This window comes from Strigops habroptila, chromosome 2, assembly GCF_004027225.2.
Source record: "Strigops habroptila isolate Jane chromosome 2, bStrHab1.2.pri, whole genome shotgun sequence".
In the NCBI taxonomy this organism is placed as follows: Eukaryota; Metazoa; Chordata; class Aves; order Psittaciformes; family Psittacidae; genus Strigops; species Strigops habroptila.
Window position 1 is genome coordinate 52,830,488 of NC_044278.2, and position 20,264 is coordinate 52,850,751.

Here is a 20,264-nt window from a genome sequence, read left to right on the forward strand (position 1 = left end):
GTATGTCAGTGTCTCATACTAGGTAACACAGCATTCCTCCAACATTTTTTTCTAAAAAGGTGGCCACGACTTAATTTTGTGAGGGGAGCTGTTTTGCATGTATGTGAGATATGTTTTCTGAATGCTTAACAGAACAAGTTCCTCAGCAAACGTAGGCAAAGCAATGTCTTGTTTCCAGATCTCAATCTAGTTTTGGCAGAAGCTAGGCCCAAACTTGCTCAGACTAGGCAGAAGTCTAGACACCCTAGTAACAGCATTTCCATGTTTGAACTGGCTAAGTTGGTGCACTTCCGAAGCAAGACATCAACTCGGCAAGACTCGACAGAATCATGGCTTTGGATGTAGGCATCCACGTTATATTCCTGGTGCTTAAATTCCCATTTGGATTCAGACACTATATTCATAATCATTTAAATGCTTTTAAAGAAAAGATTAAACATAATCATATTAAAATACAAGCATGATAGTTGCTTTATGAATGTGTAGATCCATTTGCATGATGTGTGACTGTTCATTACACAAATGATCTTATTTCCATACCATGGAGGAACTACTTCAGATGGGTGGAACAATTTCCCTCTTCCTTTGTCACAGGCAGGGATTTCTTGCACGAAAGGGTGCTAGTTTACTTCACAGAACTTGCCTGACCATGAACTTCTTTAGCAAAACAAAGCAAATGAAAAACAGATACCAGTACTAATTATCTTTACTAGTAATTCTTTCTCCTCAGAGCTAAGTCCCACGTTTTTAGGCACTGTGCATAATGCGACAAACGGAGAAGATACTCAGCTGTTTATTAGTAATAAGCACCACTGAAGGACTTCTCCATTTCCTTCCTACAGGTTTGAACAGGTTCTCTAGCAGACTTGTTGTAGTAGTTTTACTGTGATGGTAAAGGTATGCTTTAGCAAGATTTATAAGGAAAATTACATATTTGCAGGGAAGAAAAAAGCATGCTTTCAGGTAGACAAATGCAAACCTGCCCAGACCACAGGAGAGACTCTTCTGTCTGCTGTCATGGAGACATTTAAATGACCAATTCCTTCCTCAGAGAAAGAACAAAGGATGGGGCAGCATGCTTTCCTATGAAGTTTGGCCAAATTGGGCAAGAAACTAAATTTCATATCCACTGTTGCAACCCAGTGGCCAGCTCTACTTGCACATGCAATTTGTGAAGTTACGAGTTTTGATTCGCAATCTCATTGTATTTAGAAAGAACAGCATTTTGTTTCCCTGAATTACTGTGAATAATTATCAGTATCTGCAGGATAAATTCTAAGTAGGATACAGAGGTGGTAAAACCCACTAATAACATGTTGATGTTCTAAATATAAACACTGCAATTATATTGCTACAACTACAACTAGCGAAAGCTTTGGATGCCTGTCTACCAAGGTAGGAAGCAAACTTTAAGCATAAGACACACGGCATTGAATGGTGCCAACCTCGTGCTCACAAACATTGCTGCATTACAGCCTTTTTGAATGCAAGCTGTCATACTGGCCACCAACTGCTGAAGCACTTCAGTAGGAGGCCCTATAAAGAAAGTTTGAAGTTCTTGAATGCAAGTAATCTAATCATCAAGTTTGTAGCATAAACAGAAATATCAGTTGAAGTCAAACAGTACCTCCTGTGAAGTATTTTATGTCCTTTGTAACATCTGAGCAATTTCTTCTGAATCTGAATGATTTCTTAGTTTTTATGAAAAAGAAAAAAAGATTTCAGGAAGATCGCATATTGATCTTCTTGGGTAGACTGAAGTTAAGGGAATCTGTCTTGAAAATGATGATCACAATAACTTGTACCTTTTCCTAAAAATCATCTCTATTTGCAGTTATTTAGCTAAAAACTCAAAGTTGCAATTTATATACACTGAGATTTCTTCACTGTATCAATGCTTATTTTTCAAACTGTTATCTTAAACAAAATTTTCTGTTATTATTGAGAGGTTTGCTGTCTTGCTTGGTTTTGACGGAACAGGAACTAAATTCACAGCCTGACAAAACATTTATAATTTACAATTTAAGGAATCTTTATAATATTCCATTCAAGCCATGAATCACAATAATTTTTGTATATAAAGTACAGAACATAATGCAAAAGGAAATTAAGTAAAGTGGTAAAGCAAAATGGAAGTGCTAAACTTGCATCCCAAAAAGTACACAAATGAAATTTGAAATTTTGTAGCAAAAGTAACGTCATCCTCCCTGGTTGGTGATTCTTTTCACAGGCTGACAGGAAGCAGAGATGACCTAGCATTTTTCTGAATTAGTCATCACCCTTCATGTCAACAAGCTAACAGATAAAAATACATGTTATAACCCTGGATAATCATGACTGTAAACAAGACTGTAAGGAGCTCTTAAAATTCAGGGAAGATGAACATAAATTTTTAATTTTTATATATAATTTATGTATTTATACTCATTTTTATATACGTACACATAACTATTTCTCATTACTATGAGAAATACCTACTCCACACAGAAACTAGTAGGCCTTATATTGCAATGTTTTCACATTTAATAAAAAGGTGATGCAAAATGCCACCTATGTGACTGGATTTACACATCGGCTTTACAGATATCCTGCTTACTGGAGCACAGGATGGGAGCTGTGAACAGTGTAAAACTGGGACAGAACAAGGCATGGAAAAAATTAGGATTTCCTTCCCAATTTTGACACGAAGGCTTCTCAGTGACTTGGCGCACACACCAATTTTCCCTGTCTTACAGCATAATCGTCAACAGTTTCTTGGCCGCTGTGGAAGGAGCTATATTGGGTACTCGACGGCTGCCACGTTAGGTGCCTCCTCAGTTCAGCTCGGCACAGCTCAGCGCACCCGCCAGCCAGTCCCCGTCACCGAAATACTTTGCTAGCTGGAGCAGGGGGCACGGAGGGGCCGAAGCCGTTGCGACATCCACACCTACTTGAAAACCGGGAGTAAAATAACTTGTGAGAAACCCTTTGAAACGTGCGGGCGAGGTGAGGGACACTGGCTAACCCTGAAACATCCGAGCTACCCTAACACGAGCTTCCGTACGTGGGGAACGACCACCTCTTCCCAGAGCTGTCAGTGTGAAGTCAGGTGGGCCAGGAACCCGCTCTGTAAGGGAATATTAACTTTCTGTGGGGAGCAGACAGGACCTTCCCCCGCTGAGGGAGCGCTGGGGCAGCCGCCAGTAGCCGCTCCACCACTCACCCCACCCCGCACCGCAGCTGCCTCTCCGGCGGGACGCGGCGGCGGGGAAGGACGGCCAAACGCCACCGGTGACACCAGATCCTCTCTCCCAGGCTCTGCCTGCGACGCGGGGGTGGGGGAGAGCTCCGCGCTCCCGGCGTGCGGCAGCGCCGCACCTCTCTCCACCCCGTCCCCGCCCCACCAGCCCTCTGCGGGACCGTGCCGCAGCGGCAGGAAGGCAAGCCCCGCCCCTCTGATCCGCGTGTGGCGCCGAGAGGCTCGGCTCGGCAACGGAGCAGCTCGGACGGGCTCACCCTCGCCATTGTCTGTGTGCGCGGCGGTCCCTCCTGCGAGTGGCGGGTGGCGCAGCGGCTGACCGCGATGCTGAAGGGCTCCGCGCCCCCTCAGAGGCGGCAGCGGGAACGGGCTCCAGCCCCGGGGAGCAGCCACCCCGCCTGCTGAAGACTGAAACTTTGCGTCCCCGCGGCTTCCTCTCCTCCCCCTTCCTCTCGCCGGCCCGGCTCGCCCTTCTCCATGTGCTGAGCGGCCGGGGGGGCCCATGGACGCCTTCAGCGCCGCCAAAGCCAAAATGGGGGCGAAGAGCGGCGGCGAGGCGACGGCAGCGGGGCTGGCCGCGCCTCAGCCCGCCGCCCCGGCCCCCAGCCCCGCCGATCCCGGCTCGCCTGCCGCGCCCGAGCCCGCCGCCTACAAGCTGGAGGACCTGGAGACCCTAGCCACCGTGGGTGAGTGCGGGAAGGCGGGTGGCGGCGGGACCGGGAAGGAACAAAGGAGCTGCCTAGGTGTCTGCCTGCGCTGTGCCCGGCGGGAAGGGATACCCGAGCGTCCGCCTGCCCCCTTCCTCTTCCCGAGCGCTCTTTCTTTTCGTGCTCCCCCATCCTCCCTTCCTTTCTTTCCCCCGCCGCGTCCCGGAGCCGGCTGCTCGGCGTCGTGGGCCCGTTCTGAGGCAGCGGGGACTGACCGTCGGCTGTTGAGCAGCCGGCAGGTGCCGTTGGGGGCTATTCCCCGTCTTCCCTCACACACGCATCAGCGGCGCTGGGGAGGGGGCCGGCGGGTGTTGTGGCTGTGGGGCTGCCCGTGGTGGCGGTTCGCGGCCCGGGAGGACGCGCCGCAGCCCCCTTGCAGTTGTGACAGCGGAGGCTGGGGGCATTGTCTGCCCGGCGGGGCGGTGCGGGAGCGGGGCCGGTGTCGGCGTCCGCGGCTGCGAGGTCATGTTTTTGATCTGCAGCTGAACAAGCCAGTAACCGGGTTTGGTCCGTCTGTGAGACGGGGACAGTCGCGACTGAAGCCTGAAGACCTGATTTATCTGGTTTAACTTCATTTACCTGCATCACGATGAAAAATTCATCATTTAAATGTAGTTGTTAGGCCAGCGAAGAGATCAGACAGGTTAACTGAATACAGCTAAGTATCTTTCACATCCCCAACATGCCGTTGCCCGGAATCTTAACGCAAAGATGCTTTGCGTGCATACAGTTTTTTACAAGACAAGGTTTGCATTTTGCATCTGCCACGCTTACCAAAAGCTGCTTCTAACCAGCAGCGTTGCAGAGTAAATGCATGTGTTTAATAAATTGGTATTTCAGACATTGGTGATGATGTTCATTTGTTCATATCCACTCTGTGCATCATGTTTGAACATACGTACATTTAGTTGCATATATTTTTGCACCTGGTTTGAAGGCCTGCATGTTCAACTCTATGAAATTTTATTTATTTATGTTTTCTTTATGCCTGTGAAATTATTTTGGGTAGATTTGTTTCAGTAAGTGCTGTAATTATTTAAGATCTCTTCAGCCAAAAGGTGCGATTTGAACCCTTTCATAAGTGAAGTTGTTGGTTTTAATAGGCCTTTAAAAATGGAGTTGGAAAGGCCTGAGAATGTTGTGATCACTGAAGACTTCATTATCTTCTCTTGAGGTGCATTGTTTTTTGAGATAATTTTCCAGTTTGAAATGTGAAGAGGCGTTCTATTGATAAATTAATTGAGATTGTTAAGAGACTGCTTGAAAGGTTGGTAATGTCGTTTTTTCGCCAGGAGTGGTCAGTCTTGTTTGTTGCATCATGACTAATTGCTGTGGATACAATTGTCGTCACAGATGGTTATGACTTCAAGTGAAGCACAGGCTGCAAAAAAGTACTAATTTTTAAAGAAAGCATAACAGTCATGGAAATGTTGCTGAAGCCAGTGAAGAAATGTGGAAATAATCTTGGTGTCAGTTTTATACAGCATATCTGTTTAGAGTGTTCTTTAAGGTGCTCCTTAGAGGTTAAGGAAGAGGAAAGTTGTGATTCCACAAGGTATAAAAAGACTTTTAAAAAAGTGAGACAACTTCATACGAAGACACAGAGGAGGAAATAAAATGTAAAAGGAGCAGACAGCTGTCTATCAGGGCACTGACAGAATGCTTAAAGAATAGTCTCCCTTCCATCTCTGTCTTCCCCAGCTTGATTTTTTTGTTTCTGCTTTTCTTGAATAACTCTGAGAAGGTGACTATTCTTCACATCTTGTATGAAATATAGTTTCGTTGTTCTATAGGGAGAAGGAAGACAAAACACAGTACGTGAAGGGTATAAAAATGTGCACAAAAAGTACGCAAGGCTTCACCTTATCAAAGAAACTGAGCTGACTTCTTGTAAGTTAGTTTTAAAATGAATTTATGAGATGCCTGTGTGCCTTAGTAGAAGGCTGTGAGGAGGGAAGGGATTTAGCTCTTGACCAGGAAGCAATACAGGACCCCCAAGGTGATACTGAAACTGAACACATATATACCTACCTCTGGCATTTTATAAAAGATGCAGTGCCCTGTTGATGTCTATGTAGTGCATCTGAGATCTGAGCCTGTTACTGTGAGGTTGGGCTGCTCTGTATGCGCCTACTAACATGCTACATTGCATTCCTGAGTTAAATGGGCTTTAAGTTAAATCAGTGCAGAATAATATGTAGATATGTAGTTTAGCGTGGAAAACTCATTTTTGCTTGTCTTAAACCTTTTTAAATTAAGTTAGTTAAGTACAGTTTAGGTTTATAACACATACACTGAAGGAGTATATCTACAGAGGCTTTTTTTAGCAGTGGTTTAAGCCAATATAACCCTGTCATCCATTTTGATCTTCCTGCACAGATAGGTGAGATTAATGTATTGTCATCAATTTCACTGCAGCAATTTAGAGTCATCTGCAGTTTGATTGCTGTGATAAGAATAGCTGTTTTCTTTCTGCTGATGTTCTTCAGAGTTATGTGCTCTATCTGAGATATATGGAGATGTTCATGGGGGAGACAGGGATACCCAGAAATTACAGGACAGGAAGTTCTGGTATCTTCGCTACTAGAGAATCATTGTTGCTCATAGACATACCCAGGCTTAGAAACACTATGGCCTTGGAAACTTACCAACTTGAGAAAGTGGCAAAATAGGGAGTTGAGCTCCATTTTCTTAGAGTTGTTCATGAGTAATATTTAAGGTAACAAAATGACATTGGTGTCTGTGAGACTGTGGTCATCCCTGACTTGAGGCCCCTTCTTGGAGGATGGAATAAAGTTCATGTAAAAATAAAAAAATAAAAAAGTGGAAGCAGTACCTGGGTTGAATATAATAACTACTGTTTTAAATATCATCTGTTTTAAATTCATAGGCTAAGAGGACTAGCCCAACCACCACAATGAAGTCTGGATTGCACGTGTCATCTGTGATTTGTGTTGGACACTCCGCCTCATTTAGCAAAGAACTCACTATGAGGGAAGGAGAAAAAAGGGAGAACCGTGTATCATGAGGATTGATAGGACATTTACCTCCCCCAGAAATCCCAGGACTCAATCTTTGTTTTGGTGTTTGTGAGCCCTTTAGTAAAAAGCACTGTGACAAGAGACTAGGGGTATGCTTTTGGGGGAAGTGTCATAATATTTAGTTGATGAAGTGCAGTTACAGGTTTGGGGAGGGCACAGGAGTGGGATGCATACTGGTTTCTGGTGCTAAGAGAGGTTGAACAGGAAGAGCATTTCATTGAGGGTACTTCCTGCGGGTTGAATATGTGGCTTTGAAAGTTTGAGGTGTATTTTTTTTTTAACTAGTCCTCTTACATGAAAGGTGAGTACGCCCGCCCTGGAGCTGTCAAAGGCGCCTGGTGGCACTTCTGTTTTTTAATTAATTTTCCTTTCAAAGGAGGTTGAAATACAAGTGTTTGTTTAGCACACTCAGAAATTGCTGCTCAGAAATATTCTGTGAATCTCAGTTGAATTTAGATACTCAGCTGTGCCAAGGCTGAGGTAGTTCAGTGCTGCACAGAAGCAAAAATATATGCCATGACCACGTTTTCATTGAAGCTTAACTGCTGAAAGTTCATGGCCCACCCATTCTTATCTGAACCTATTTCAAACTCTTTGTAGATCTGATCAGTGGAAGAGGGAGACTGTGAACACTAGTGGCATAGTTTCTGAGTCATGTTTTGTTTTTTTTTAATGAGCATTTAACAAGAGCAGCCTCCCTATTCTAGTGGTCATAGCGGCTGCAGTCAGACACTGGACATATATCCAGAAAGTGAGATACTAGATTTTTAGTTATGCCGTAATAACAAGTAATTCAGGTAAACGGAATAATAAGTACAAGAAAACCAGGATATTTTTTCAGTTTTGAGTAGGTGAAGTTGGGAGAACAATTGTTACGTTCCTAAATTAAATATTTGTTAATACAGAAGGGGAAAGGAAGAGAGCTCCAGGAGGAGAAAGATGACAAACTTATTCTTGCCCTCTTGCCTGCGAGACCTGTTTCTTGCCCATTTTTCAAAGTCCACATAGGCTTTATAAATGTAAATTGTGTTTTGTAAATCTATTCAATTGATTGAAATATTTTAATAATAGTGTTTTCATGTGAAAAGATTCTTTTAAACAGCTGTTCCCATGAAATGCTTTACACTAAACAAATGCAGAACAGAAAATTGGGCAAACCAGTATTTTAATCGTTATGAGCATGGGAAAATTTTAAAAAGTGCATGGGAAAAGTGAGGCACAACATAGTTTTAAATACGTAATTTCACTGTGTTCACACACAAAATATGCTAGCCAAATATATTTCAAATAGCATTATGTCAGCAGGACAGTAGGTACAGAACTGCAGTCTGATGCTGTAAGGAGGAGTCTGCTCCTGTATAGGACATTACACACTATTTTCCCTGTGTATAGTCTAAGTAAAAAAAATCTGCACCAGAGTAGCTAAGTGCTTCTTTACTAGCAAGGAACACTGTTGAACACTGTTGGCTTTTTTTTTTTTTTTTTTGAAGAGGCTCAGGTTAGTTCTGTTTCTTACCAAGTGTTATTTTTGGTTTGACTACTGAAATCCTAACCTATTTACAATATTATGTTCTAAAGGACATGTGAGCATTTTTTTCCTGTTTTGTTACCTTTTCTTGATACTGAAATGATAAATAATCATGATTTTACTTGGCAGTGTCCTTAAATACCACAAGTTTTGAAAGAAAACATAGTCTGAATGTTGACTGTAATGGTGACCTGAATTCACCATTACATTTGTACATCCTTGAGACTTTAGTCATAAAGCCACATCACTTGGATTTTGTTTTCACTCTTTCTTGCTTCATTTTTCCTTCCCACAAGATCATACTTGTCCCAAAATAAATCCTTAGTATTGTTATAGCTGGTGTTCTAGAGAGAAAATGACCAGGTGTGACTCAGCTTTCTTCTCTTGCTTTTCCTGTTATCCATTGCTGAGGTGAATTTCAGTAGCATAATGTTTATGAGTAGGCAGCAACAGGTCCTTTCCCATAAGGTTCTTGTTCTCATTAGGCTGGAAGGAAATGGATTGGAACGAATATTCTCTTTTATCTTTCAGAAAGGTCAGAAAAGTTAGAGTATATGGAAGAAGTCTGAACATGTGAAAAATTGAAAGTTCACTTTTCTGCTTTTCTATCTTCAGTGTTTAAAATCAGTGTTGAGGTAAATGGCTAGTGTTTGCTGGACACCTGCTTCTTTTGCCTGTTTCTTTTGCCTTAATCTTATTTAGATATTTAACTCATTGCAGAAGAAATTGACTGTTCTTTCTCTGATGTTTTGATCTTGAACAGTGTGTTACAGAATGAGCTTTGACTCTCGAATATACTTCTGGAAGATAAATAATTTAAGTTGTATAAATAGCCAGAGATGCCCAAAAATGCCTTTTGCAATGCAAATAATCAAATAATCTGGAACCCAATTAGTGCTAATATTTCAGAAATAAGCATGCAAAACTCCTCTCCCACAAACTCAAAAGCACCTAACACCACACCTTCCCCCTGCCAACTTTACACTTAAATAAAACTAATGTTCCAGGTGAAGATACTGTAGAAAAATTCTTCCATCAAGTGTCGTGTGTCAGACCGAACTGAAAAAGATAGAAAACCTGAAGAGAAATAAAGATCTGATTTTTTTGTTTGTTTGTTTTTCTTTCCCCTTCTTCAAAGAGAGGAAATATGAACTTAGAAGTACTAGTGGTTGGCAGCATGTAGGTTCTTAGGGCTTGACTCACCTTTTCTGTGTTTAGGTTCCTGAGTTTGCATGTCTGGACTGTTTATAGTGGACAGGGAGAGCAGCATTTTGAAGATCTATGTCTTGATAGTTTGGCTTTTACATTATGAAAACTTAGGGAAACGAATCCCAAGCTGAAGTGTGTTTAATTCTGGTTTGGTCCACTTTAAGGGTGTTGTGGAATATACAAATATAAGAAAGAAACGGGTGGTGCAGTTTATGTACCACTTTTGTTTGTTGTGAGAAACAGACATGTATACAGGAAGGAAGAGTGAAATTTGTGAAGTAAAAGATGGAAACTTTGTGTTTACCTTGCAAGGGCTTGTCTGGGCATAAGCTGTTCTTAAGCAAATTAATTTAGGTTAAACAACAGAATTCCCTTACTGTTGATACTTATCAGTGTCAAACATCTTCAGCATTAACTTGTGCTATTGAGGAGTAGTTTAACAAAATGTCTTTACTTGGGAAAGCATCTTCCCATTTCTACACAGTTTTAGAGGTTTTTTAGCAGCTTCAGAGGCGTTGGTAAGTGAAATCTTGCTGAGTACTATGTGTTAGTGTGCACCTAGGATATTCAGGTGGTAGGGAAAAGCAATTCTCAAAATTATACTGTATTTCTGTTTTCACATCGGAAGACTATCTTTCAAATGAATTAACAAATGTGTCCCTTTTTATTAAAAAAAAGGGGGGGGGGGAAGAGGTATATGATACAACATTCTTTTAACCGCTGTTTGCACTTCACATTAGAACAGTGTTTCAGTTTTTATTTTAAATATGTGTTGCTTTAATGTTATTTTTAAGCAGTGAAGGTGGATCAGAGATTTTCTGTTGGTAAAGGCTCTTCTTTACAATAGAGACTGTAAATTCAAAGTGCTAAAGAAATTCACCTGGGAAGCAGGTGAATAAATTGGGACATTAGTTAACAAAACGCATTATATTTGAAAAGTGAGTGGGATGTTACAGAATGAGAGAATGTTAAAAAAACACTGTGAGTTTCATTATTGTGTTTCCGTGGATAATTGTAGCCTCGCTTTGTTAATCTTTGTAAAAGAAACGTTCCAATTTTTGCTCTTTGTGTTATGTTTACCATTTTATTTCATGTAAATAATATATTTTTCAAGGGTGTTGAAATAATTTCAGTTGTGATAGTAAGACTATAAGTTGGCAAATAAAAGACTTGTTTCTTGAGGATCTTCAGGGGGCGGTGTTTGAGAAGATGTTACCTCTGAAGCAGTGAGTCATATTTGTTTTCTTCTAAAGGTTTAGAGGAGCAGGGTGTAAAATAAAGTCTTTCTGTGAGCAGAAGGAGGACATATCTACATTGTGGAATACACAATTACATTCCTCGTTTTTAGACATACCTAAACTAGATTTAAACTGTTGTTAGTTCATTTCAGTAAAACTACTAGTTTATTGCTAAAGTGCTGTGCTTTTGGGTTAGTAAACTAAGCTTGCCTGAGCTGCTGTGTAATGCTTATTCTGAAGGATTTGTATTAATATCTATACCTATTTTAAGACAATTTGAGGGTGTTCATGTTGCAAAGCTGCTCTTCAAATGTGTGGATGCTCAAATTTTCTTTTGGTGTATTCTGGCAGCTGCTCTATCCAGTCTTAAATTATGATGATCTGTGGCATTTGTTCACGAAAACTTTCCACTTGGCTGCCTTTCTCTTCTGCCCTCTTTCTGCATTCCCATCCCAGCCTGGAGCGCTTGATCTGCTGGTCTGTTAATTCATTAACAGTAACTTTTGGGTAAATGTGTTTCCGTTTTACTCCAGGGAATCAATTGGTCTGCTTCGATATGCTTCACCTCAGACAAATTGCTAGCGTATGTGTTTTATTTATTTATTTATAACTGAAACACATTAAAATTAATGAAGGAAGCATCATTTCCATGTCACTAAACTGTATATATATAACATATAACATAGTATAACATATTTCTGTATAGTACCAATGGTGGTGGAATGTTAGTCTGTTGGGTTTTCTGGTCAGCTGAATCATACCCGAAGTCTTGCTTCGACCCTCAACTTTCTTAGTTTGTTGAGGAAGCAGGGAAGTCCAGCTCAATTTGATCTACATTATAGTTAAGTAAATCCAAATTGCACCCCAATTTGAGTATGTTGTGAAGTATCTGGATTCCTAGTCTTGTCTCTATTTGTTGGAGAGCATTTATTTAATACCAAAGTAGAAGTATATTGGTTATGTTCTTTATTTGGTGTGCAGTGTATTCCATAGCCTTTATGCCAACAGGTTGTGGTGTTTAAAACAGACTAATTTTTATGTAAAATATTCTTTGATCTTATTTCTTTCCTGGATATTCAGTTTGAGTATCACCTACTGCTTTCTCTATTGCATTATAAATTTTACATATATATACATATATATTTAAATTTATATGAACTCAGAAAGTTCTACAGTTCTACAGCTTGATATAGGAAGAGTGAGAATATGGAAGAGTCTTACGATCATTTTCTGTCAGCATATGTAGGACTTCTTAATTGGCTATCTATTGCACTTAGAAGTTTTTTGTTTCTACTAACTATTCATACAGTATCTAGAATGTGTAGCAATTATTTATTTTCCCTAGGGTATTTTTGACTTCCTTAAAGGACTGATTCTGAGCTAATTTTTCATGAAAGATCACATATCTGGTATTTGTTAATTTGATTCTACTATGCAATTTGCAAGAACTCAGGTGTAATGATTTGTATTTATTGAGAAAGACAACTCCAGGCAGAAGAGGTATATAATATAAACTATTATTAGCAGTTGTAACCTATGATGTGGACATGCATTTGTTTTTCATGTGTATATTTGGCATTGTATTACACATACTTTTAAAAAGCACTAAGGCTATCAATGCAATGCATTGTTTTGCCTGGAAAATGTGACTATTTAATTTCTGACATTGTCTAATACAAGATGAAAGCATGTAGGGCTAACAAGGTATGGGATTTTTTTTTGAACATGTTTCTTGCAAAGGAAGTAATGGCTTGTTACCAAAATAATGAAAAGTGACCATTTAAGGTGCCCAGTATGCAGTATTTTTCATAAGTTTTGGTATGGTTCTTCATTAAAATGTAACTTCTTACACAGCATTCTGACATTTTCTTAATGTTGTTCTGTTTGTATTGGGGAATATGGAGACTCTAAGCAATCTGAGATATTTACGGTAATGACACTGCCATTATTGTTGAAGGTACAGGGAGCTCTCTGGATTAAAGCAAAATGTCTAGTTAGTACTGCTTTGTATGCCTCTCAGGTATTGCTCCAGTCAGTAAATTAAATGCTCCAAAATTGTTTCAGTAGATACTAAGACAGCTATCTCTCCATACAGTCTTCAAGAACAGGCTGAACTGGGTGTAAGATTTTTACTTTGTTGATCTACTAATTAGGATGTACTGTAATAGGTATAAAGGTGGCAAATATAAAAATCAAGAGGCTGTGAGCTGAATGTGTTTATACGAAACTTCTGGGTGCTATAATAGCAGACTCTTCTAGACACTTGCCCCAAAACTGATGACAGGCTTCTAGCCTCAGACCTCTTACCCGCAGCTTGCTGTTGGCTTCTTACAGCTCCTTGGGTGCAGGAGATGATAGCCTGTACGGTTTTAATTTGCATGGCCTGCCAAAAATAACTTCAGAGTATGCATTGTAGAAGTTGAGTTTGTTTCCAGGAAAATTAGTGGGTAACTCCTTGTCTGTCCTTGGAGAACGAACAATGAGGACAGCTGCTGGTCTGACTTTTTCTAAACTTGTCCCTTCTTTCCTCAAAATGTTTCAGTTTGCATGTTGGTACACTCAATTTGAGTTCTGAAGCCACTAAACTCTTCCTGAATCTTTGACTTTCAAAGGCTTATGAAGACTTTGCAGTATGTCCTTATTTAACCCACCTAGTTGTCATACTCATAAGTGGTGGATATGGAAGGTATACTGATTCAACAACATTGTTCTTCCTCCTTTTTACATGATTGACATAGTTTAATCCACTTAAAATACATTCACACCAGCAACCATATATGTAGAAATTGCTCATTTATTAATATTTTTGGAAAGAATGTCATTTAGGATATGATAAATTTAGAAACATTTCCAAGTTTTCCAGTATAGCAACTTAATTTAAATTACTCTGTTTGAAAGCTTGCTGCATCTCTTCTAGTAATTTCACAGAGAGTAGCAGTGATTCCTTGGATCTGCTCATGGAAAATTTTCCTTAATTGAAGTTGGTTTAGATATTGGGTTTTTTTTTCTTTCCTTCTGGAAAAGGCAGCTGGAAAGAAGCTGCAAGAAAGAAAGTGTTTCTCACAACACAGAACCATTAGAAGGAAAACAAAGTAACAGAAGAGATTTGCAAAGAATCTGAAAAAGAAAGAACTAACACCAATGTTAATGCAAAATATTTTAAAATACATGGAAATACATTTCTGGGGAAAAACAGGTGTTTCTCTTAATTTTTTGGGATTTCAGTTGTATACATTACATCCTTCATCAGTTGAAAAGTAGAAACAATGGGAACATCCATCACTGATGCTATAAAGCCTATGAAAGCTATCCCTTTTAAGTGTTTAATAAAACAAACTGTATCCTTCATTCTAAATGAAGTGAAGAGAGTTTCTAGAATGATCTCAGCTCTTTATCTGCAACACTTATTGTAAGTTAAAAGATTTATTTTGGTGGCAGCAGAGATGATTTTTTTTCAGCTTTTGTTGTTAGGTAGGCCTAAATTTTTCAATGCTCCTGCTGCACTGTTGCATGTGAGTTAAGGCAGAGTACAGCCTTGTTGACTTGATTTGGGATAATTCTGGGACAACAATGCTCTGGAAATCTGTGATAAGACGATTTGAGTGGATCATAGTAATTTTGTAAAATAACAGTATTTGAGACCTGAAATCTAAAGGATATTTTGGAAGTATGCTTCTCACCTCCCGCCCCCCCCCCCTCTCGGGGGGGTGGGGGTGGGGGGAAGTGTACATCATTCAGTTTTGTGAGCAGAAGTTAAGCCTAAGATGTTGCTAGGGTGTAATTCCATAAATATTCACCCTGACTAACATCAGAGGCAGATTGAGAAACACAATCTCAAAATCCTGTTTAGCAAGGATTTTTAATATTCTTTAACATGAAATACGTATTAATTGTACCTTACTGCAGGTGATGTTACTTATCAGTGAATTCTTTATCTGTTGAAAAGTGCTTGCAATACATAATGAATAGAGAAGCAACAGTGTGAAATGGGAAATGTGAAAGTCAGCTGGCTTTGTGGCTAATTAGCCAGTCCGTCAGCAGCCTATTTTATTTCTGATAGGTCTGCAGGTAAACCTATATAACTTAAAACTAAAGCAGGAGTTGGTTGCATGGTTATTGATTTCATGGCTTAGCGTATGCTAGTTTCATGTTGCTTTTAAGAGTTTCCTCTTAGGAGTGTATCTTGGAGATAAAAGCCCGCAATGTATTAATTTTGTATTTGAATCTTGACCTTAAATGCCTAATTGCAGGTGAAATGCTTTGGTACTATGTATTTGGAGGCATGAGTTCATACCTCTGTGTTAATTTTAAATATTCTTTTTGATTTTTACTGACTTTTTTTCACAGTTACTGGGGTTTTTTTGGTTGGTTTTTTTTTTTTTTTTTTTTTTTTTTTTTTTTTTTTTTTTTTTTTTTTTTCTTTTGTTTATGGTTTTTTTTGGTTTTTTTTTTTTTTTTTAATAAAGAGAGTTCCTAGTGAAATTGGGACTACCAAAGTAGATGAATAGTCAGAGAAGGCTGGCAGGCAGTAACTGAGATGAACGCATAGGTGAGGCTTTACCTTTGCTTCGGAATGTTGCAATCCCTACCTAAAAATGATGTTGGAAAAAGAGAGTAGGATAAGGGGACTTAATGCTGTGTTTGAGACATCCTTGCATTTTGTTTAGGTAGGTTTGTGTTTCCGTGATGCTGTTTCTTTTCAGACCAAAGCAAACTGAGTGAAAGCATGGCTAGGAGCATGATCGGGTATTATAAATGACTGTATGTGAAGAAACAAATGTTACTAGTGCTTGGTTTGGTAGGTGTATCTAAACTTGTAGTTGTTGCTCCTTAATACTGAGTGTGTTGCTACTTAATACTGAGTGTGTGATGCCAGCAGCTTTATGTAGAAATAAGCCAGCTATGGATTCACTGATATCCTGAAGTTGGGAACTCTTGATTTAATATTGCCAGTTTATCTCCTGTAATAAAATGCACCGATAAACCTCTCTAATTTTCGTGTGTTTGGTCATTTAAGTATTTGTAAAGGAAAAAAAATTTCTGCTGGCGATTGGATGTAACAGCTAGCGAGAGATTCAGACCTTCAGATACTCCCAGACTAGTTGTGATTTCTAGCATAATTTGCTGTAATTTTTGATAGAGTTGTTAAGAGCTGCATTGCTTGAGAACAAACATAACTTTGTTGCTTGGCCTCCCTTGGTTCTCTGAAATATGATTCTTGATGTAAAATTAAACAATGATTGTAGTAATAGGAAAGAAAAAAAAAAAGAAAGAAGGAAAACCCCCCAAAAAACCACCCACCCAACCTAGAAATGCTAGGACACATGGCAGGGGGAGAGAGCGGAAAGAAGGAAAAAAAAAGTACTGTTTGATCACTTTGCTTTGGAGATCCTTTCATTGCGTAGTTGCATAGTTGGTTTAGTTTCATAAGCAAGACAATTTTTTTTTTCTTTTTTTTTTTTTTTTTTTTTTGTTTGGTGCAAACTACCATGCCATTAAGTACGGACATCTCTGAAGAGTTTTGCATGTTGAACACAGAATTCATTTTAAAGACTGAGGAACTCGGTAAACTTGACTAAAAAGAGCAGTGCAGTGAAAACAGGTGCTTAGTGACTCTTTAAACATTGATGGTACTTAACTTGTGTACTGGCAAATCCTACTAAGGGTAACATTTAATTCTTACGTCAAGGAGATATTTGTATTAGTCATTGGCACAGCTTCCTTCTGGTACCTCCTGAAGAGGTATGTTTTGGATAGCGCAATGCTAGTTTCCTCCCCCATGATTGGTGTAGGAAGACTTCTTATATATGAAATAGTAATTTCATCAGTCTCTACCTGGTCGTCTGAGACTGTTACTTGTTCCCAGGAAATGTGTAAGCATCTGAAACAAATTGTGGTTCGTGTCATAAAACAGTAAATATCTAATATGCTAAATTTTCTAGTTTGGCATATTTAATCTCTCTTCAGGGCAGAAGTATACCTTTTATCATTGTTGCTGAAAACTTAACATGTTTCATCTTCTGTAAAAACTGTTAATGAATGATAAACTAATAACCATCAGATACCAGTAACTTTCAGTTACAACTGATTTGGGTTATATATGAACCATTGAACTGGCCAGATAGGTTGATTTTGCTTTAATTTCTGATCCTTATATCTGACCTTGCCTTCTAATTTTAGCACATTTGTGCTTCTGCACTATTTCTTTAAGAGTAAGTCCTGAATTATAGATTATATTGAAAAGATGATTCTTTAAAATTAATAATTTAAAATACATTTCTGTTGGAAGGTGTGCTAATTCAACTATAATAGCGAGTGAACCTCTTGGTAAGCAATGGTGCCACAATTTTAGAGAAACAGTCTACAAGGACATGTCAGACATTCTTGGCACGTGAACTACAGCTCATGAATTCAATTAGTTGTAATGTAATCTATTCTATCAAAGTGGTGTTGGATTTACTATTCATTACTCTCTTTACTGCAGACTGTTATCCTATTTTTAAATATATCAGACTAGGTTCAGATAATTAATTCTGAGATTTTATGGAGTGAGAAAATGTGAGAGAGTAGAAGTGAGAAGCAACTATGGCAGTAAACAAAAGCTGTGGTTGGGTAAATGGGTGTATTCATATAAATATATGTGTAATACCCATATGTCCATGTATATGGGTATATGTTGCTAAGAAATTTAATGTATGATGAAGGCATACATAGGATAGTAGAGTGAAATAACTGAAAATCTGAAAGAAAATATTTTTATGAAAAAAGAACTCTTATTTTCAAGATTTGAATATTACTGACTAACTGCTTTCAGTGACTGGAAAGTGAGAACACTGGGACTGGCTAGCTCATAGCTGTAACTCTGATGTGATGGGTTGGAAATTGCGTTTCTATTAGTAAGGTCTGTCTACTAGTCTTCACTATTATTGCTACTATATAATATACTGGATACTCTTTATGACCATACAGATCGCTATGAGTTAAGACCAGAGAAATAAGTCCTCGTGGCCTGTGGAATAGAGCAATTGATAAAATCTTTAATGGTGAGAATTGTTTTCCGTGCAATATTCTAAATACACTACATGTAAGAGTTAAACTCTTTTGTCTAGACTAAGGGTTTGTGAGAATGGGTGTAACCAGGTAACACTGATCACGGAGAGGTCAGTTTTAGATCACAAGGTTCTGACCTCCTGATGCTTTTGATTGTCACAGATAATGCAGAGGGGGTTTGGATTTTTGTTTTGTTTCATTTTTAAAGCTTTGCTTTCCATTTGAGGCATTCTTTACATTAGCCAGCCCACTTAAGATAGAAAGCTGTCCAGGTGTATTGAGTCAGTGTATTGTCCAAATGGTTGTCCTGAAATGCAGTTTTTAACATCTCAATTGACTTGTCTACGCATCTTAAGGGATGTGACAGTGTGCTACTTTGAGCTTAGTCACCATCAGGTTAAGTGGGTGAATCCAATGGATCGTTAAGCTGAGATTCTGTAATTTGAGGTCAGTCTTGAACACTGGTTCTTAGTAAGGATGAGATTTTATCAGTCCAAACTCAGTACATGTGAAGACGTATGTAGTCGTCTTTTCCTCAATGCATTTAGAAACTGAACTAAATTTGACAGGGCTTTCAGATTTCATGGCAAGTTCTCAGGTCTTATGCAAAGATTTGTGTAGGGTATGTGCATGTGTATGTGCCTACTCTTTCCCTTCTTCTGGATTTATATGTATTTTAGTTTATGGTGTTCAAATCCTACAGTGTAAGGGTGAGGTGACTTTTTAATATTTTATTTTAATGGAGCCAGTCCTTGAATTGACGGATAATATTTAAGAAAGGCCTACTTTTAAACGATTTAGAAATCAAGTTTGAACACAGTTGCCATCAGAGATGACACTTGAGGTCTGTGTTTTGAAAGATTGTAGAAAATTTAAAGCAGCATATAAAATGCTCTAAGTATAAAATGGATCTGAAATCACTTATCTGCATTTTGATATAACTATTCCAAGAAGTAACTAGCTTAACTCTTCCCCATGGTTTATATTAGGTTGGAAATTTAGGAGTGAATATTGCAGCTCGATAAGACTATATCAAGGTGCGGTAAATTGTGCTCACCTGTCCAAACAAAGCATCCTTTCGGGAATCTTAAAAGCCTTAGCCTATGTGCGATTGAAGCATGTGCACTGTATGGTATTTTATTTCCCTGTGTCACTAGTGTTTAATTTTGAACTTTATCCTTTGCTCTTCATGTGACTGTATGAAGAATTCTCAGTTTCATATTGTGACTCATGGATAATTTCAAGTTGAGAAATTCTTTATCATACATATATATGTTTATTCCTTAAATATTTTGTTCAGGAGTGGCTAATAGTCATTGCAGATGAGATTTTTTTCTATAATCTTGTACATCAGTATTGCTTTTGGATGGGGAAAATTTATTGTTTAGAGAGCTCACCTATATCCTTGTCTGTTTGTGACATATTGCATCTTCCCATCTGTGTTTTCAAATGTAGGAAATTAGCAAAATATATTTAAGGCAAATAGTGATTAAAATATTGTACCTTAAGTGATTTTATGCTTAAATAAAAAAGGAAAAATTGTACAGAAAATATTTCCAGCACAAAAATGCTGGAATCTGGTATCAGCCAAAATATCTATCCTTACTATTGCATAATTAATCATATTGTTATGATATCCGTCAGACTCTGAAACTTACTTTAGTATTGACTGTAGTGACCCAGTCACCTCTTGATTTCTGTTTTCTTGTACAGTTTGTTTCTTGAGAGTCACTTTGGAAATGAAGGTTGTTTCATGAAAGCAATTATTTGTAGGCTGTTTGGGTGTACTTTTTCATAAATTCTCAAATTTTCTCATCCTGGTTCATCTTTGTCCATTTAAATAATTGTCAGTTATGTACAATGTTCTATTTGAAGTCTTATTTGTTGTCTTGTATGGGTTTCTTAGCTGTGATATTCAGAGGTATATGTTGGTGAGAAAATAGATCACAGTTTGGAGATGGGAGAGAAAGTGTGTGCAGGAAACTAACAAGGGCAATTTGTTTCTAACTGTGGAAACTTGGTAGAGTGTCTTTTCTTTCCTTTTAAGAAGCTGTATAGTAAAAATAGAAAAAAAATAATCTGCCCATTCTGTGATTCAGTAGTTTAGTAGGCTGAATTGAAGTTAGGAAACAGCGGGATTTTAATTGAGTTTAGACTTAATTTTCTGCATTATAGAGGAAAAAACCCTCAGCATAGTAGTTCATACAATCCTGAATAGCATGAAAAGTTTAAAAACCACAGTCCTTTTCTACT

The 20,264-nt window shown here is 38.7% G+C and overlaps 2 protein-coding genes across 4 annotated transcripts in view; one reads left to right on the plus strand and one right to left on the minus strand.

The window, feature by feature from the left end:
- Positions 1-479: 479 nt before the first annotated feature.
- On the minus strand, positions 480-3,772 carry LOC115604066. Of its 2 annotated transcripts, XM_030476761.1 has the most exons (3): positions 3,496-3,772; positions 3,005-3,106; positions 480-2,926 (listed from the first exon to the last, which is right to left on the minus strand). In XM_030476761.1, the coding sequence occupies exons 1-3, from the start codon at positions 3,740-3,742 to the stop codon at positions 2,814-2,816; spliced, it is 462 nt and encodes a 153-aa protein (XP_030332621.1). In that variant the 5' UTR covers positions 3,743-3,772; the 3' UTR covers positions 480-2,813. The 2 variants fall into 2 exon arrangements, 1 of the variants encoding a protein (XP_030332621.1); XR_003990118.1 differs by having other exon boundaries at positions 3,005-3,772.
- PRKX (protein kinase X-linked) overlaps positions 3,434-20,264 on the plus strand; it is a 58,006-nt gene continuing 41,175 nt past the window's right edge. Inside the window, exon 1 of one of the 2 annotated variants that reach the window (XM_030476759.1) lies at positions 3,434-3,924. In XM_030476759.1, the coding sequence (XP_030332619.1) occupies positions 3,741-3,924 (184 nt within the window). In that variant the 5' untranslated portion in view covers positions 3,434-3,740. The remainder of the gene's footprint in view (positions 3,925-20,264) is intronic. The other variant, XM_030476760.1, reaches the window with a different exon arrangement.

What these genes read in the sequence shown, in the direction of transcription:
- LOC115604066 (XM_030476761.1), bottom strand. Translation starts at nt 3,742, where the DNA reads ATGGGCCCCCCCGGCCGCTCAGCACATGGAGAAGGGCGAGCCGGGCCG. An exon ending in GCACACAGACAATGGCGAGG is followed by an intron (nt 3,107 to 3,495) that starts GTGAGCCCGTCC and finishes ATTCCCTTACAG; the next exon opens with AGCGGGTTCCTGGCCCACCT. An exon ending in GGTAGCTCGGATGTTTCAGG is followed by an intron (nt 2,927 to 3,004) that starts GTTAGCCAGTGT and finishes GTTTTCAAGTAG; the next exon opens with GTGTGGATGTCGCAACGGCT.